Genomic DNA, 14,160 nt, shown 5'->3' with positions numbered 1-14,160 from the left:
TCTCTGACTCGGAAGTGGGAGTGGCTGAGTTCTGGGAAGAATAAGGGTCTTTGGGCATCCAGATGGGTTGGGGTCTGGACAGAGGTCCACCTTGGGGCAGGGGTGTAGGAAAGCAGCTAGATGGGACCCAGAGTGGGGAACAGGACTGGGTCATGGTGAGTGGGGGACAGCGTGGGTTCAGAGAGGAGCCCTAGAAGAGACAATGGCTCATTCGTTCGTCCAGCCAAGGATAATACACCTAGCGTCCCACCTCCAGTAATGAACGCAGCCAGGCAGGGTGGAGGCAGAAGGCAGAGAAGCCCATTCTGGGAAGACACGGGCCATCGTGCTTCTCCAGAGGTTGGACGCCATGTCAGGTGGCAGAACGTGCCTCGGGGGACTCCATCCTGGGCAACGACGATATCGCACCCAGTCCCTGAGCCAGGACACGGCCCCGGATCTTCTGTCCGGGGGTCCATCCTCCTTCTGAAACACTTGCTGAAAAATTCCCCATCCTCAAACCCGGAAAAGGATTTGAGAGCTCGGAGGTGGGAGGGAGATGCTGTGTGTCTCGCTTCCTCGGAGCCCTGGGTTCAGCGCGCCCCTGGGGAGGCAATGACGTGCTGGACCCCTCCCCGAAGGCCAGCTCCTGCGAGGTGCCCTCCCATAACCACATCATACTACTCCGTGGGGTTCTGCAGTGGTCTCATGTTCAGATCTCCTTCTGTATGGACCAGACCCTCCTTCCTGGAACATGTCACCTCTCTGGGCCTCAGTTTCCCCTCATGGGAAATGAGGGAGAGGGTCTTTTGCTCCTCTGAAGGATTCTTCGTATACATGGCACTCCATTGTGTCAAAGAGCTTTAATTGTGAGATGGAAAAGAAAGGAGCCTGAGGGTTTGGAGGAGGGGAGGGATCTGTGAAACACAGACCATGAGTCTAGGGGACCCTTGGCGGGGCCAGATCGAAAACTCGGAGTGTGTCTGCCGCCGCCTGCTGCCTGACAGGTCCAACTGCACAGCGGGTCTCCGGTGGGCTCTGCTCACATTGCCCGTGGAGTGGCCGCTCTCAGAAGCGCGGGACAGGGTGCAGACGAGGGGGAGGGACAGGGATGGCATGCTCGCGCCGGGACAAAGCATGCCGTGGTGGTCTGGGGTAGGACGAGGTGTAAATGCTCTCTCTCGGGGCAGCCTTGGGTGCCAGCCATCTCCACCGCAGCTGCTCATAGAGTCCGTAGTTCGTAGGGGGAGCTGCAAGAGAAAGCTGCGTCTGGGTGAACGGGCCATGGACCGGCCAGGGGGATGTGTGGTATGAGGCCCTGGAGGCTTTTCGGGGCTGCAGAGCTCCGGAGGGAAGAAGGGCTTGCAGGAGTGTTGGCTCAGGGTGGGGCCCGCTGTCAGCGTACTCAGGAGGAACAGGAGCTGGTACGTAGGCCTTGGAAAACGCAGCCCCACGAGTGGTGGACGGTGAACCTGCCAGCTCCTGGGGGACTGTCCTACCCTAGCAGGGAAGGGAGCAGTACAGTCTTGTAAGACTCATCCCAGGGAGAAACCCTTGCAGAAGTCATGAGGAGTGACAGGCACCTCACCATCGGACCCAGGTCCCTTGGCATCGAAGTGTAGGAGTACAAAAAGTTGCGTGCAAAGAATGAGGGTAGCCTGAAATGTCCATCAGGTCAAGGCGCTCTCTTACAAAATGCCCTCAAAGTTCTCTTGCTGTTGGAAGGACAAAACCCACACTCCTTGTGGTGGCCTTGGAGCCCTGAAGCGGTCTTCCTGCTGTGGAGTGTCTCCACTCACTATTTCCTCTTCTGGGATTCTCTCCCCCCGAAATTCCTATCAACTCAGCTCTCTCTTCCAGAAAGACCATCCCTTCTCCTTCCACCCAGAGGAGAGTCACAGGTAACTGCCTCACTTTGTGGCCCTTACTGGGTACCTTCCCCTCGTGACACATACCCCAGTCCAGAATGATCTTTTTTGCCAGACTTTAAGTCATCCATGAACAGTGTCTGATCCCGGACCATCTGGGATGACACTCCCCAGGGGCAGGGATTCCTCCCCATCTGTCACTCCTGTGTCCCCCAGGTGCTAAGTCAGGGCAGGGCACCTGGCCGTCACTGTCTCTGCAAAGATGATGGATCTGAGTTCAGTGTTCTTAATCCTGCCGCCCGCGCTCCTGGTAAACCGAGGCCACCGCGGTGCGCAGGGGAAGGCGCCACCCCACAGCCAGCATCACCTCCGTGGCAAGAAGCAGCCCCGAGGGTCAATAGGGTTTGCCCCCTCTCGTGTCATTCTAACCCTCTCTGGGTGAGTCTTTCGGCACGGGGCGGAATCCCGAATTATACGAATACCAAGAAGGGGGAAGTCTGATTTCTCTGGGAGCCACAGCAGCTTGTGTCCACTCCAGGAGCGACGTGGCGGCAGGCCCGGGTTGTAACTGTGCCGGTTGTAGTGGTCGTCGTAGGTGCTGATCAGATGGCGGTGGGGGGGCTCCTGGTGGTGCGTGATCAGGTGTTTGTACGGGAGGCCCTGGAGGGACAGACACGGCGGGGGGGGGGGGTCGGGTATGTTAACCGATCGGAGCAAGGCAGACGCTGCTGCAAGGGAGGTGTGCGGCACTGGTGGCGAGTGCTGCTGCCTGAGCCCTGGGGGCTGCCACCTCTGAGGACCCCCCCTGTGTATGTTCACTCAATTCATCCCGAGAATGGGCTATGGGGACACATTAAAATGAAAGGCAGGACACCGAGCCAAATAGGAAGCTGCAGAGCCCTCTCACAGCTGCCCTTGTGATCTGAAATTACATCCTCCGGTGTGTCTCTAGGCTCCCCTATCCAAGCGCCTATTTCCATGGCCAGGGAAAGACGTTGAATACCAGGCCTGACATACGCACCTTCTATTTCAATCAGTTCCTATGGGAAGAGTCAGAGAACGCCCCATAAATTCCCTTCTCCCGCTGAGGATTTACGGCTCCCTCAGCTGGAAGTGCGGGGAGGGATTTCTTTGGTGGGAGTTATTTACAAGGAGAAGAAAGCCATGTCCTCCTGATTCTGAGACCTTTGCCTGCATCAGTGCCTTTCCCCAGAAAATCCTCTCGGCCCTGGAAGGAGATCTTGGGGGGACTGGACTGATTTACAGGGGAGGATAATGTGGCTTTCCATGTCTGTCCTCTTGTCTGGAGCAGTCAGGGAGATCTGTGTCTGCTCTGGTCTGGAAATGCCGGCTGCACGTAATAAATAAGTCAGATCACAATGCTGCAGGGAGACGGGGAACGGGCACAGACACAGGGGATCCCAAGGTCTGCCTCACCAGGTGCCCGGAGTACATTTCCAATGCCAGGGAAAGCAAGCTGGAGGGGTTCCCAGGAAAGCAATGAGGATGTATCACAGCAGGGAAAGGAGAAAGAGATTTTCTTGCTGTTCTTGGTTTGGGGCATGGCCCAACTGTCTTGATGATACACCTGGGATCTTTGTTTTGATCAGGGATGGTCAGGTGACAGAGAGACAAGTGCCTCGGAAAGAAATTATTTGGAAAGTTCATTACTTTCTTCCCGAGAGGAGGGGGCACCACCACCCAGGATCACGTAGGGGTGCCCCAGGGTCACAGAAGGAGAGAGCATGGCCCAGGACCCCCAGGTAGTTTCAAAGGGAAGGAACAGGTGAGGCAGGGTTAGCAAGTTTGAGAAGTTTAGGGATGCAGAGTTCAAATGATTTCAGCCGGCTCTGGGCTAAAGAAGTGCTTCCGGTTATTGGAGTCTGGCCCTGGAGTGATTTAAGGCAAAGGGATATCGGCTTGGCATGGGAGCATTATGTCAAAGAGACAGTTCGAGTATGGGATCTGGGTTGGTTGGTTTGTATCCCAAAGGCGTGCTTGCAGGCAAGCTGCTTACTGTCCTAAGGAACTAGCCTGTCCTGGGAGGGTAGTCTGTCCAGGGTTAGCACAGCCCCTAAGATGTCAAACCATCTAAAACACAGAACATAAAAATTGTGATTAATAGACCTGCCTAGTGGCAAAGCACAGGAAGGGGGACCTCCGTGGCGGAGGCTAACCCCATCAATCCATACATAGTTGATTGAAAGAGCAGATGCGCCTTTGCCTGAGGAGGAGGCGGAGTGATGTGGGGATGGGAGCTGGCTGTCCGCGGAGAAAGAGCAGGATGAAGCCCGAGAAGAGCCGATGGGCTGAAAGAGCTGTGCAGCCGCCGAGCTCTGTCCTAGGTCCACGCCCACAAGCAGGAGATCTGAACAGAGTCCTTGGAGATATGTTATCTGATTGCTTGGGTCTATTCTGTGTGTATGTTGGCAGGGGGCTTCTTAATTTTAATCAGATTATATAAAGACTTATTTATTTATTATTTTTGAGGGTGAGAGAGCAGGGGGAGAGGCAGAGGAAGAGAGAGGATTCCCAAGCAGACGCTCCGCCAACCACGGAAAGCCCAGCGTAGGGCTCGCTCTCATGGCCTTGAGATCAGGATCTGAGCCAAAAATCAAGAGTCCGATGCTTAAGCGACTGAGCCACCCAGGTGCCGCTTAAACAGATTCCAAAGAAGTGCGTGTGTGTGGTTATCTCCTCATCAGGGTTCGTCGTGAGTCCAAAAGTCTTTAAGAGAGGGCATGGATGTGTATCAAGAACTAGGCTAAGTACCTCTTCTATATGGACGACTGAGGAAAAGGAGCCCCAGATCACAGGTTCTTACTTCGACTTGCTTCTATGAGCACGCACTTGGGTCTTCGGCGCACACTCATGGTAAAGATCAGCAGCCCCAGAGCCCCAGCACAGTCTGCGGATGCCAGCGTGCTCCGGGGATATCAGCGCAACCCAGGCACGCCAGGACGGAGCTGAGAACGTGGTGCTGTTTATACGGACGTGACCCCAAATGCAGGCAACAGAGAGTCCACTCTGGCAGACAGTGAAGAGGGACGCGAGGATACTTCTTGCTTGATTTGCAGATCAGCCACCTGCTTAGTCCCTTACCAACCAGCTATGCTATCTCTGACAAGACCTTCACCACACCCCGGGCACCTTTTATCTGAAAATGAGGGTGCTGAGCTGAACAATCTCTCGGGTTCCTTCCAGCTCCAAAATGCTCCCGTGCTAGCCATGCCCACCCCTCACTCCATGCCCCCGCCCTGAGTTTAGGCAGGTATGGGGTTGGGAGGTGGGGTCAGAGTAGGGGACATGCCCTGAGGTCGTAGTGCCCTGGTTCCTTCTCCAAGGAACTGCAGCACAAGGGCACGCACCAGCACTCAATGAGCGAGAGAGGGCAGAACGACCCCTGACTTTTTATACAAAAGAACAGAAAGCTGGGGGATAGATCATTAAAATCCTGTCATCCAAGCATCCCCGCTCCTCGCTTTTGGAGGACCCTATGTGATTTCTCATGACGTGCCCCTAAACTCAGTATTTACCTTGTTCGTTGGTTTGTTTGTTTCCCACGCCCTTTACCTACACCTGTTAGGAAAGTGTGGAGGAACTGGGAAACGGTCCAGAAGAGCGCTGGGATACAGGGCAGGGAGAATGCTACCAGCTGGAGACTTGGCAGGTTGTAAATAAAGGCGGATGCCATCTGCAGGCCCTGAGGTTGGGGAAGGAGCTCAAGAGATCACTCCTGTGTCCCCCGAGGGGGAATTGAGCTTCGAAGAAGCTGGCAGGTGGGGACTCCCGAGTGCTGGCGGGAGAGCCCAGCCTGAGTGTGGGGCCGCCGCTCCCTCTTACCTCAATTCTCCTCTTGCCGGACCACCTGGAGATCTGGTCTGGTCTGTGGTCCGGGAAAGGGACATATTCTTTTCTGTAAATGCACTGAGGTGTTTTCTCAGTGGCTTTGGTGAACTGGAACAAGATGAAACAGTCAAGATAACATCTCTGATAGATCTTCTCACATCCCCGCAGCATCCCCGTCCCTCCTGGGCTAGGGAAAGCTGGGCAGAGAAAGGCTAACCTTGGAGCCCAAGGCGTCCTGCGTGAGGCAGGCTTACCCTTGCCCCTTCCCTCCAGAGCTTAGAAAGGACCATGCTCAGGCACTTGGCACCGTATGCCTCAGGAAAAGTTCTTGTGTCCCGGGACCACTTCTCATGGTCTGAACCTGCTCCCTCATCTTCTCTCTCCCTGTTCTCCCTTCCTGCTGGCCTCTTTCTTCTCTTTCTCTTCTTTGTTTTTACCTCTTCCCAGTTCCACTCTTCCCCCCTCCCATTATATTGTGTTTCCTGGTTCATTTTTTTAAAAATTTATTGTGGAAAAATATACATAACAAAATTTACCTTTTTGACCATTTTTGCTTAGACAGTCCGGGAGCATTAAGTACACTCATATGGTTGTGCAACCATCAGTCATCACCTGTCCCCAGAACTTCTTCCTCTTCCCAAACTAAAACTCTGAACCGATTAAACAGCTCCCTCCCTCCCTCTGCCCAGACTCTTCTAGGTACTTCATACAAGTGGACTCATACAGTGTTTGTCTTTCCACGCCTGGCTTCTTTCACTTAGCTTGTCTTCGAGGTTCATCTACATTGTAGTATGTGTAAGAATTTTCTTCCATTTGAAGGCTGAGTAGCATTTCATTGCATACATACCCTACATTTGGCTTATCCATTCTACCTTTTGGCTACTGTGAATAACGCTGCTATGAATATGAATGTAGGGATATCTCTTTTCAAAATCCTGCTTTCAGTTCTTTTGGGTATAAACCCAGAAATGGAATTGCTGGGTCATATGGCCCTTCTATGTTTAATGTTTTTAGTATTAGCATTTAGTAGTAGTTATACTGTCTACAAGCAGCTGCACTATTATGCATTCCCACTAAGCATTCCAGTTTCTCCATATTCTCACCAACACCGGTTACTTCCTTTTCTTTCTTTCTTTCTTTCTTTCTTTCTTTCTTTCTTTCTTTCTTTCTTTCTTTCTTTCTTTCTTTCTTCTTTTTTTTTTTATCATGGTCTTCCTAATGGGTGTGAAGTGGTATCTTGTGATTTTGATTTGCTTTTCCCTTATGACTAGTGATGTTAGGCATCTTTTCATGTGCTTATTAGCCATCTGCATAACTTGGAGGAATATCTATTCAATTTTCCCCCCATTTTTAATTGTGGTTTGTTGTTGAGTTGTAGGTGTTCTTTGTATATTTGGATATTAAGCCTTTATCATAGATAAGATTTGCAAACATTTTCTCTCATTCCAGGAGTTAGCCTTTCACTCTGTTGATAGTGTTCTTCAATGCATAAAAAGTCTTCAATTTTGATGAAAGTCCAATTTATCTATTTTTTCTTTTGTTATCTATGACTTCGGTGTCCTACACACAAAAATTATTGCAAACTCAATGTCATGAAGCTTTTCTCCTATGTTTTCTTCTAAGAGTTTTACATCTTACATCTAGGTTTTTTGACCCATTTTGAATTAATTTTTATATCTAGTGTAAGGGTCCACATTCATTCTTTCACATTTAGATATGCAGTTTTTGTAGAAAAGATTGTCCTTTCACCATTGAATGATCTTGACAGTCCTTTTGAAGTCATTTGACATGAAGACATGTGAGGACTTACTTTTGAGTTCTTTTTCTTTAATCCCATCTGTTCATACGTCTACCTTTATGTCAGTATCCCAGTATTTGGTTACTGTAGCTTTGTAGTAATTTTTGAAATCAGAGCATGTGAGTCCTCCAACTTTGTACTTGTTTTCTTTTCAAGATTAATTTGGTGGGGCGCCTGGGTGGCTCAGTGGGTTAAAGCCTCTGCCTTCAGCTCAGGTCATGATCCCAGGGTCCTGGGATTGAGCCCTGCATCGAGTTCTCTGCTCAGCAGGGAGCCTGCTTCCTCCTCTCTCTCTGCCTGCCTCTCTGCCTTCTTGTGATCTCTGTCTGTCAAATAAATGAATAAAATCTTAAAAAAAATATATTAATTTGGCTATTCAGTTTCTTGAGATTTCAAATGAATTTTAGGGTGGATTTTTTAATTTCTGCAAAAAAAAAAATCATAAAGATTACACTGATGCTATTGCTGGTTTTAGGTAGTGTTGACATCTTAATGAGATTGTGTCTTCCAGTCCATGAACATTGGCTTTCTTTCCATCTATTAACATTGTGTTTTATTTCTTTTGACAATATTTTATAGTTTTCATTATGTAAATCTTTTGCCTCTGTGGTTAAGTTTGTTCCTAAGTATTTGTGTGTGTGTGTGTGTGTGTGTGTGTGTGTGTTCTTATAAATAGAATTTTCTTTAGTCCCCCCTTTTTTTTTAATTTTATTTATTTATTTGACAGACAGAGATCACAAGCAGGCAGAGAGAGAGGCAGAAGCAGGTCTCCTGCCAAGCAGAGAGCCCGACACAGGGCTCAATCCCAGGACCCTGGGATCATGACCTGAGCCGAAGGCAGAGGCTTTAACCCACTGAGCCACCCAGGTGCCCCTGGTCCCCCTTTTAGATCATTCATTGTTAGTGTATAGAAATGCAACTGATTTTTGTATGTTGATTTTTGTATCTTGCTACTTTGCTGAATTCATTTATCGGTTTTGACAGAATTTTTTCTGGGTTTTTTGTTTTGTTTGTTATGTGGTCTCTAAGCTTTGGTACATAGAAGATCCTGTCACCTGCAAACAGAGATAATTTTACTTCTTCCTTTCCAATTTCTATGCATTTTACTTCTTTTTCTTGCCTAATTGCTCTGGCTTAAACTTTTAATACTATATTGAATAGAACTGGCAAAACAGACATCCTTGTCTTAGTCCTGATCTTAGAGGAGAAGTTTTTTTGGTCTTTTACCATTGAGTATGATGTTAGCTGTGGCTTTTCATATATGGCCTTTGTTATGCCATGGTAATCAAACACTAAGTAGAATTCACCAATAATACCATCTAGTCATGGACTTGTATTTTGGAGATACGTTTGTTTCTTTCTCATTATAAATCTATTCAGATTTTCTATTTCTTCATGATCCTTTCTTCAATATACATTGTCCTTCTTTGGCTATTATACCAATTTTTGACTTAGAGTCTATTTTTTTTTAATGATATCGGTATACCCAACCCACTCTCTTTTGATTGCTATTTGGATGGATAACTTCTTCTGTCCTTTCCTTTTCAACCATGCATGCCCTATGCCCTTAGATCTAAAGACCGTCTCAGAGGTGGCACATAGTTGCATCCTAGGTTTTGAGTACCCCCCCCATTTTGCCAATCTATGTCTTTTGATTGAAAGTTTAATTGATTTACATTTAAAATAATTACTGTCAGTGGAGGGCTTACTTTTGCCATTTTGTTATTTGTTTTCTTCCATTACTTCTTTTGTGTGTGTTTAGTTGATCATTTTCAGTGACATGTCTTTATTTCCTACTCATTTCCTTTTGCGTATATCCTAGAGATATTTTCTTTGTAGTTATCATGGGTTGTGTATACCATTCTAAAGTTATAATGATCTTTTTAACAACCTATTTTAAATGGACACCAACTTGACCGAGCTCATACATAAAAACTCTGCTTCACTACAGCTCTGCCACCTCGCATTTTGTGTTACTGATGCCATAAACTTCATCTTGATACATTTTGTACCCATTAACATAGATTTATAATTATTTTTATATTTATGTATTTATAATTATTTTTATTTTAAATCCTATAAATATAGGGGAGTTACAAACTAAAATTACAATAACCGTGGTTTTCATATGTGTCCATGTGTTTCTCTTTACCAGAGGTCTTCATTTCATATGGCTTTGAGTTACTGTCTAATATTGCTCCATTTCTTGTAGGGTAGGCCTAGTGGTCATGAACTGCTTCAGTTTTTATTTACCTGGCAATGCTTTAATTTCTCCTTCATTTTTGAAGGATGGTTTTGCTAGCTATCTTATTCTCAGTGGATAAATGTTATGAATTTTTTTGTTTGTTTTGCTTTATTTTTTTAACACTTTAAATACATCACCCCATCTCTTTTTGGCCTGCAGGTTTCTGCTGAGAAGTCTACTGATAATGTTATAAATGTTACTTTGTACGTGATGTATCATTTTGATTTTGTTGCTTTTAAATTCTTTTATCTTTGACTTTTTTTTTAAATATTTTATTTATTTATTTGACAGAGAGAGAGATCACAAGTAGGCAGAGAGGAGGAAGCAGGCTCCCTGCTGAGCAGAGAGCCCGATGCGGGGCTCGATCCCAGGACCCTGAGATCATGACCTGAGCCGAAGGCAGAGGCTTAACCCACTGAGCCACCCAGGCGCCCCTTTATCTTTGACTTTTAACAGGTTGAGTATACTATGTCTTTGTGTGGGTGTTTTGGATGTTTCTTTTTGGAGTTCACTGAGATTCATGGATTTGTAGATACATGTCTTATCTTCAAATTTAGGAAGTTTTCAGCCATTGTTTCTTCAAATATTGTTTCTGCCCCTTTCCCTTCTTTCTCCCATAATGTGTATACTGGTCTGCATGATGGTGGCCCATAAGTCCCTAGACTCTGATCTCATTTCTTTACTTTTTATTTTGTCTCCTCAGACTCAAGATGGTTTTTTTGAGGAATTTTGAATGATTTCTCCTTAAGTTCTCTGATTCTTTCTTTGCTTTTTCAAGTCCACTTTCAGATACTTCTAATGATTTTTTTCAATAAAGTTAATATATTTTTCTGCTTCATAATTTCTGTTTGATTTTTTTGTAATTTCTATTTTTATTGATATTTATTTTGTTCAAATATTATTTTCCTGATTTCCTTTAGTTCTTTGTTCATGTTTTCTTTTAGCTCTTTATGCATATTTAAGGTGGTTGTTCTAAGGTTTTTGTCCAGTCCATTTAAGGGAAGACTGCCACTAACAGGGTGTGTTCCAGGATGAATGAAGTATTGAGTTCTTAGGAGTTTTCTGAACATTCATCTTGCCTGAACCTGTGTATGTGTGTATGTGTGTTTGTGTGCATTGATTTTTTTATTTGGTTTATATACACAGCTACTTTAAAATCCACACACTGGGTATGGTGCATAAACAATGAATCTTGGAACACCAAAAAAAAAAAAAAAAATTAAATTAAAAATAAAATCCTGAATTTCCCAAAGAGTGTCTCCCCTGGTTCTTCTCAAGGCCTTTTATATTCTGTTGCATTGCTCCACCTGTAATCCCTGGCCTCAGACTTTCACAGGTTTGTAGTCCCCTAGCAGCTTTCACCTGCTGTAACTACCCTTGCTTTCAACAGTTTTCTTAGCCTGAAAGATGAACTATGACATGTTTTCCCTATCTGAGCTCTGAGTTAAGCAAAGCAGGGGTACCAATCCCTCAAGCAGCCTCCAGACAGATTAAAATGTTGCTCCACTCTCTCTGGGTTCAAGGGAAGGAACTAGGAACTGAGCCACTGTTTCTCTTACACTCTACCCTACTGTTCTAAGGAGAAAATGAGAAAAGAGCAAGGTAAAATATGATGACATTTCCTATCATCTTGAATGTGACTTTCTAAATTGGGCATTTGCTATGGACCTTTGACTGCTTTTCAGAGCTCTTCTGTAATTATTCTGGATAGGTTATAGTTGTTTCTTCAGTGTTTCTTTGAGAGAGTAAGGAGCTAGATCTTCTTAGTCTGCCATGTTTTTTATATCACTCCAACTCTGTTCTCTTTATGCAATCTCTTCCAGGTGTAGGACCAGCCCATAGTATCCTTGGGTACTATTGCGCCCACAGGAGCCTAGACGGATTGCTCAACCAGTTCTCCTTGCCCTTGAACCTTCTGTTAAACACATCTGCCCCCAAATAAGGCCAAGTGCAATGAGAACTAACAATGGCCACAGGCCACATCTAGCCGGAGGGGTGATGAATGCAAATGTTCTCCCTGAAAACAGCCTTTTCCAGTTCTCAGACGTCACCAACAACCTTCCCCACACTAACACCAAAGCTGCTAATTGTATCTTGTTCTCTTTTCCTTGTCCACTTCCCAAGAAGACATGAGGGTATCTCCTGGTCTCTGCAGAAATTTAAGTGGCTCAGTCTTCACTGCCACCACAAATACAGATACCCAATTTCAAGTAGGCCGATTGAGGCCAAGTATTTTTGTGTTGGCCTTTAAAGTACACTGGGAAAGTAAACACTGAAATGCACAGGCAGGGCAAGATTGTGAAACAGGTGTCAGAGAGCCCACAGCTCATCCCTGGACATCAGTGCAAGCAGTGACAAGCCTGCCTTGGCATGTACCACACTCTGGGAAGGGCCAGACCAGGGAGAGCCTGTGTTCTTCAAATCAAGGTTCAGGGGAATTAGGTACAGGGAACACCAGATACCTAGAAACACTCCACTGTAAATAATGCTGGGAGGCTTAACTATACTGACACCGCTGTTACGACATTTTCAAGATACAATAGGGATCTTGATGATGGCTTGAATGTAACTCCCCTATGAAGAGCACAGAGATCCTAATGTCACATTCTTAAGATGTAACCACCTATGACCCTTAATTTGGAAATAATAACGACCTCGTATCCTTCCTCTGCCTGCCAGGTCTTCCCCGGAGCCCTCGGTCCAGTTTCTCCCCTTGCTTACCTTCCTCCTCTCTTCCACCCAGTTTCCAGTGAGCACTCGGGTTGAGTACTTGGTCTCGACCTTCCAGCTCGGGGTAGAGAATGACTGTGGACTTACTGCAGTCAAAAACTGCATGGTAAGTGTTCGCCCCGAGGCTTTGGACTTGACACAGTTCCAGGTCTCGGGCTTGGGGAGATGTTATGTAGTTGCTGAGTTCAGGGTATCTTTTTCATCTTCCCAGCTACCCTTCTGAGTGGGTACAGATGATGACACCCTGCCAATTTCACAAAATAAACAGGCCCGAGGGACTACTTTCAGCCTCCAGGGAGAGGTGCTGTGATCTTGGATTCCCTACTGTTGACTGTCTCCATGGTGATAGGCTCTGCATATAAATAGTCTCCTTAAGGGGGAAGCTGATTCTTCAGGAGCCAAACCGACCCCACAGAAGCAAATCAAACCAACAATAACCACCACAAATGCAGGGCCAGAAGGACCTTATTTTCGTGTTGTCGTCCTGTGAGAGGCATCATCGTTAGGGTTATTTAACAAGGGTGAGTTGAGATGATTACATTCTAGGACTAATTCTATTACTCTAGTGCTGATGGGCTAGGCCCATGCAGAGATATTTGCATGTAGTCACTCATGTAATTCTCACAGCAGCCCTTTGAAACAGAGACCACTGTTACACCCATTTTATAGATGAGAACAGTGAAGCAAGGAGAGATTAAGTGGCTGTATATGTTGTCCACGTGGGAGAGCTGGGATTTGAATCCACTCTGATTTTGGCCTAGACCCCTGGGCTCCAGTTAGTGCTTGTCTGCCCCTTTGCCCAAGGGGTTTCCACAAAAAATCCTATCTTTGTGTTCAAACTGATACCATGTGGTTTTTTCAGTTGGTCTTCATTCACCCCTCCCCAATCATTTTATTGAGCAAATGCTACATCTTGAGCACTGAGCTGTGGGTGTAGTGTGCAGAATGTAACTAGACCAGGACCCCGTCCCCACAGAGGGACCCCACTGAGGTCCAATGGGAAAAAGGCCATTATTTTCTTTGTTCACAAGACAAAACAAAAAAAAAAAATTAGAAACTACCTCTCTATCAAGGGAGGGAAGATTCAATAAATTATGGCACATCCACATAATGAAATACTTTGTGGCTGTTTAAAAAAAATGCTAACAGAGAACGGTGCCTCCGCTACGGTTGACTTAAAGAAGCAGAACCCTGTAGTCTCACTTGCCACAAATGAAAACATCCAGCTTCAAGTAGGTAATTCAGAGAACGTATTTTCCAACAGCCTTTAAACAAAAGAAGAGGAACCCCAAGAAATTATTTGTTCCCCCTTGAAACTAACCATGTGATGGAGAGAAGACCTGAAGACACACCACGGGGCATGGCAAACCTCTATTTGGTAGGGACAACAGCCTGGACAGGCTAGAGCTGAGAAGAAGGGATGTCCTTCTGATCTAAGTAGGGGGGGGGCATGCGTTCTGTATCATTCCATTTTTTAAAACTTTTAATTATAAAATAACACAATATGAACAAATACATTAAAAATAAATGTACAGGGGCACCTGGAGGGCTCAGTGGGTTAAGCCTCTGCCTTCAGCTCAGGTCATGATCCCAGGGTCCTGGGATCGAGCCTCGAATCTGGCTCTCTGCTCAGCAGGGATCCTGATTTCACCCCCCGCCGCACCTGCCTCTCTGCCTACTTGTGACCTCTC

At 46.2% G+C, this 14,160-nt stretch overlaps 1 protein-coding gene across 1 annotated transcript; it reads right to left on the bottom strand.

Annotated features, from left to right (window-relative positions):
• Positions 1 to 827: 827 nt before the first annotated feature.
• On the bottom strand, positions 828 to 12,809 carry CFAP107 (cilia and flagella associated protein 107). Its single transcript, XM_082685255.1, has 4 exons — positions 12,461 to 12,809; positions 5,691 to 5,804; positions 2,330 to 2,507; positions 828 to 1,229 (listed from the first exon to the last, which is right to left on the bottom strand). Exons 1-4 carry the CDS (start codon positions 12,572 to 12,574, stop codon positions 1,048 to 1,050), a joined length of 588 nt encoding a protein of 195 aa, XP_082541381.1. The 5' UTR covers positions 12,575 to 12,809; the 3' UTR covers positions 828 to 1,047.
• Between the last annotated feature and the right edge of the window lie 1,351 nt (positions 12,810 to 14,160).

Source organism: Mustela nivalis, assembly GCF_964662115.1.
Source record: "Mustela nivalis genome assembly, chromosome: 10".
NCBI lineage: Eukaryota > Metazoa > Chordata > Mammalia > Carnivora > Mustelidae > Mustela > Mustela nivalis.
The sequence above is the reverse complement of the archived record's forward strand: the minus strand, read 5'-3'. Positions and strand labels throughout refer to the sequence as shown.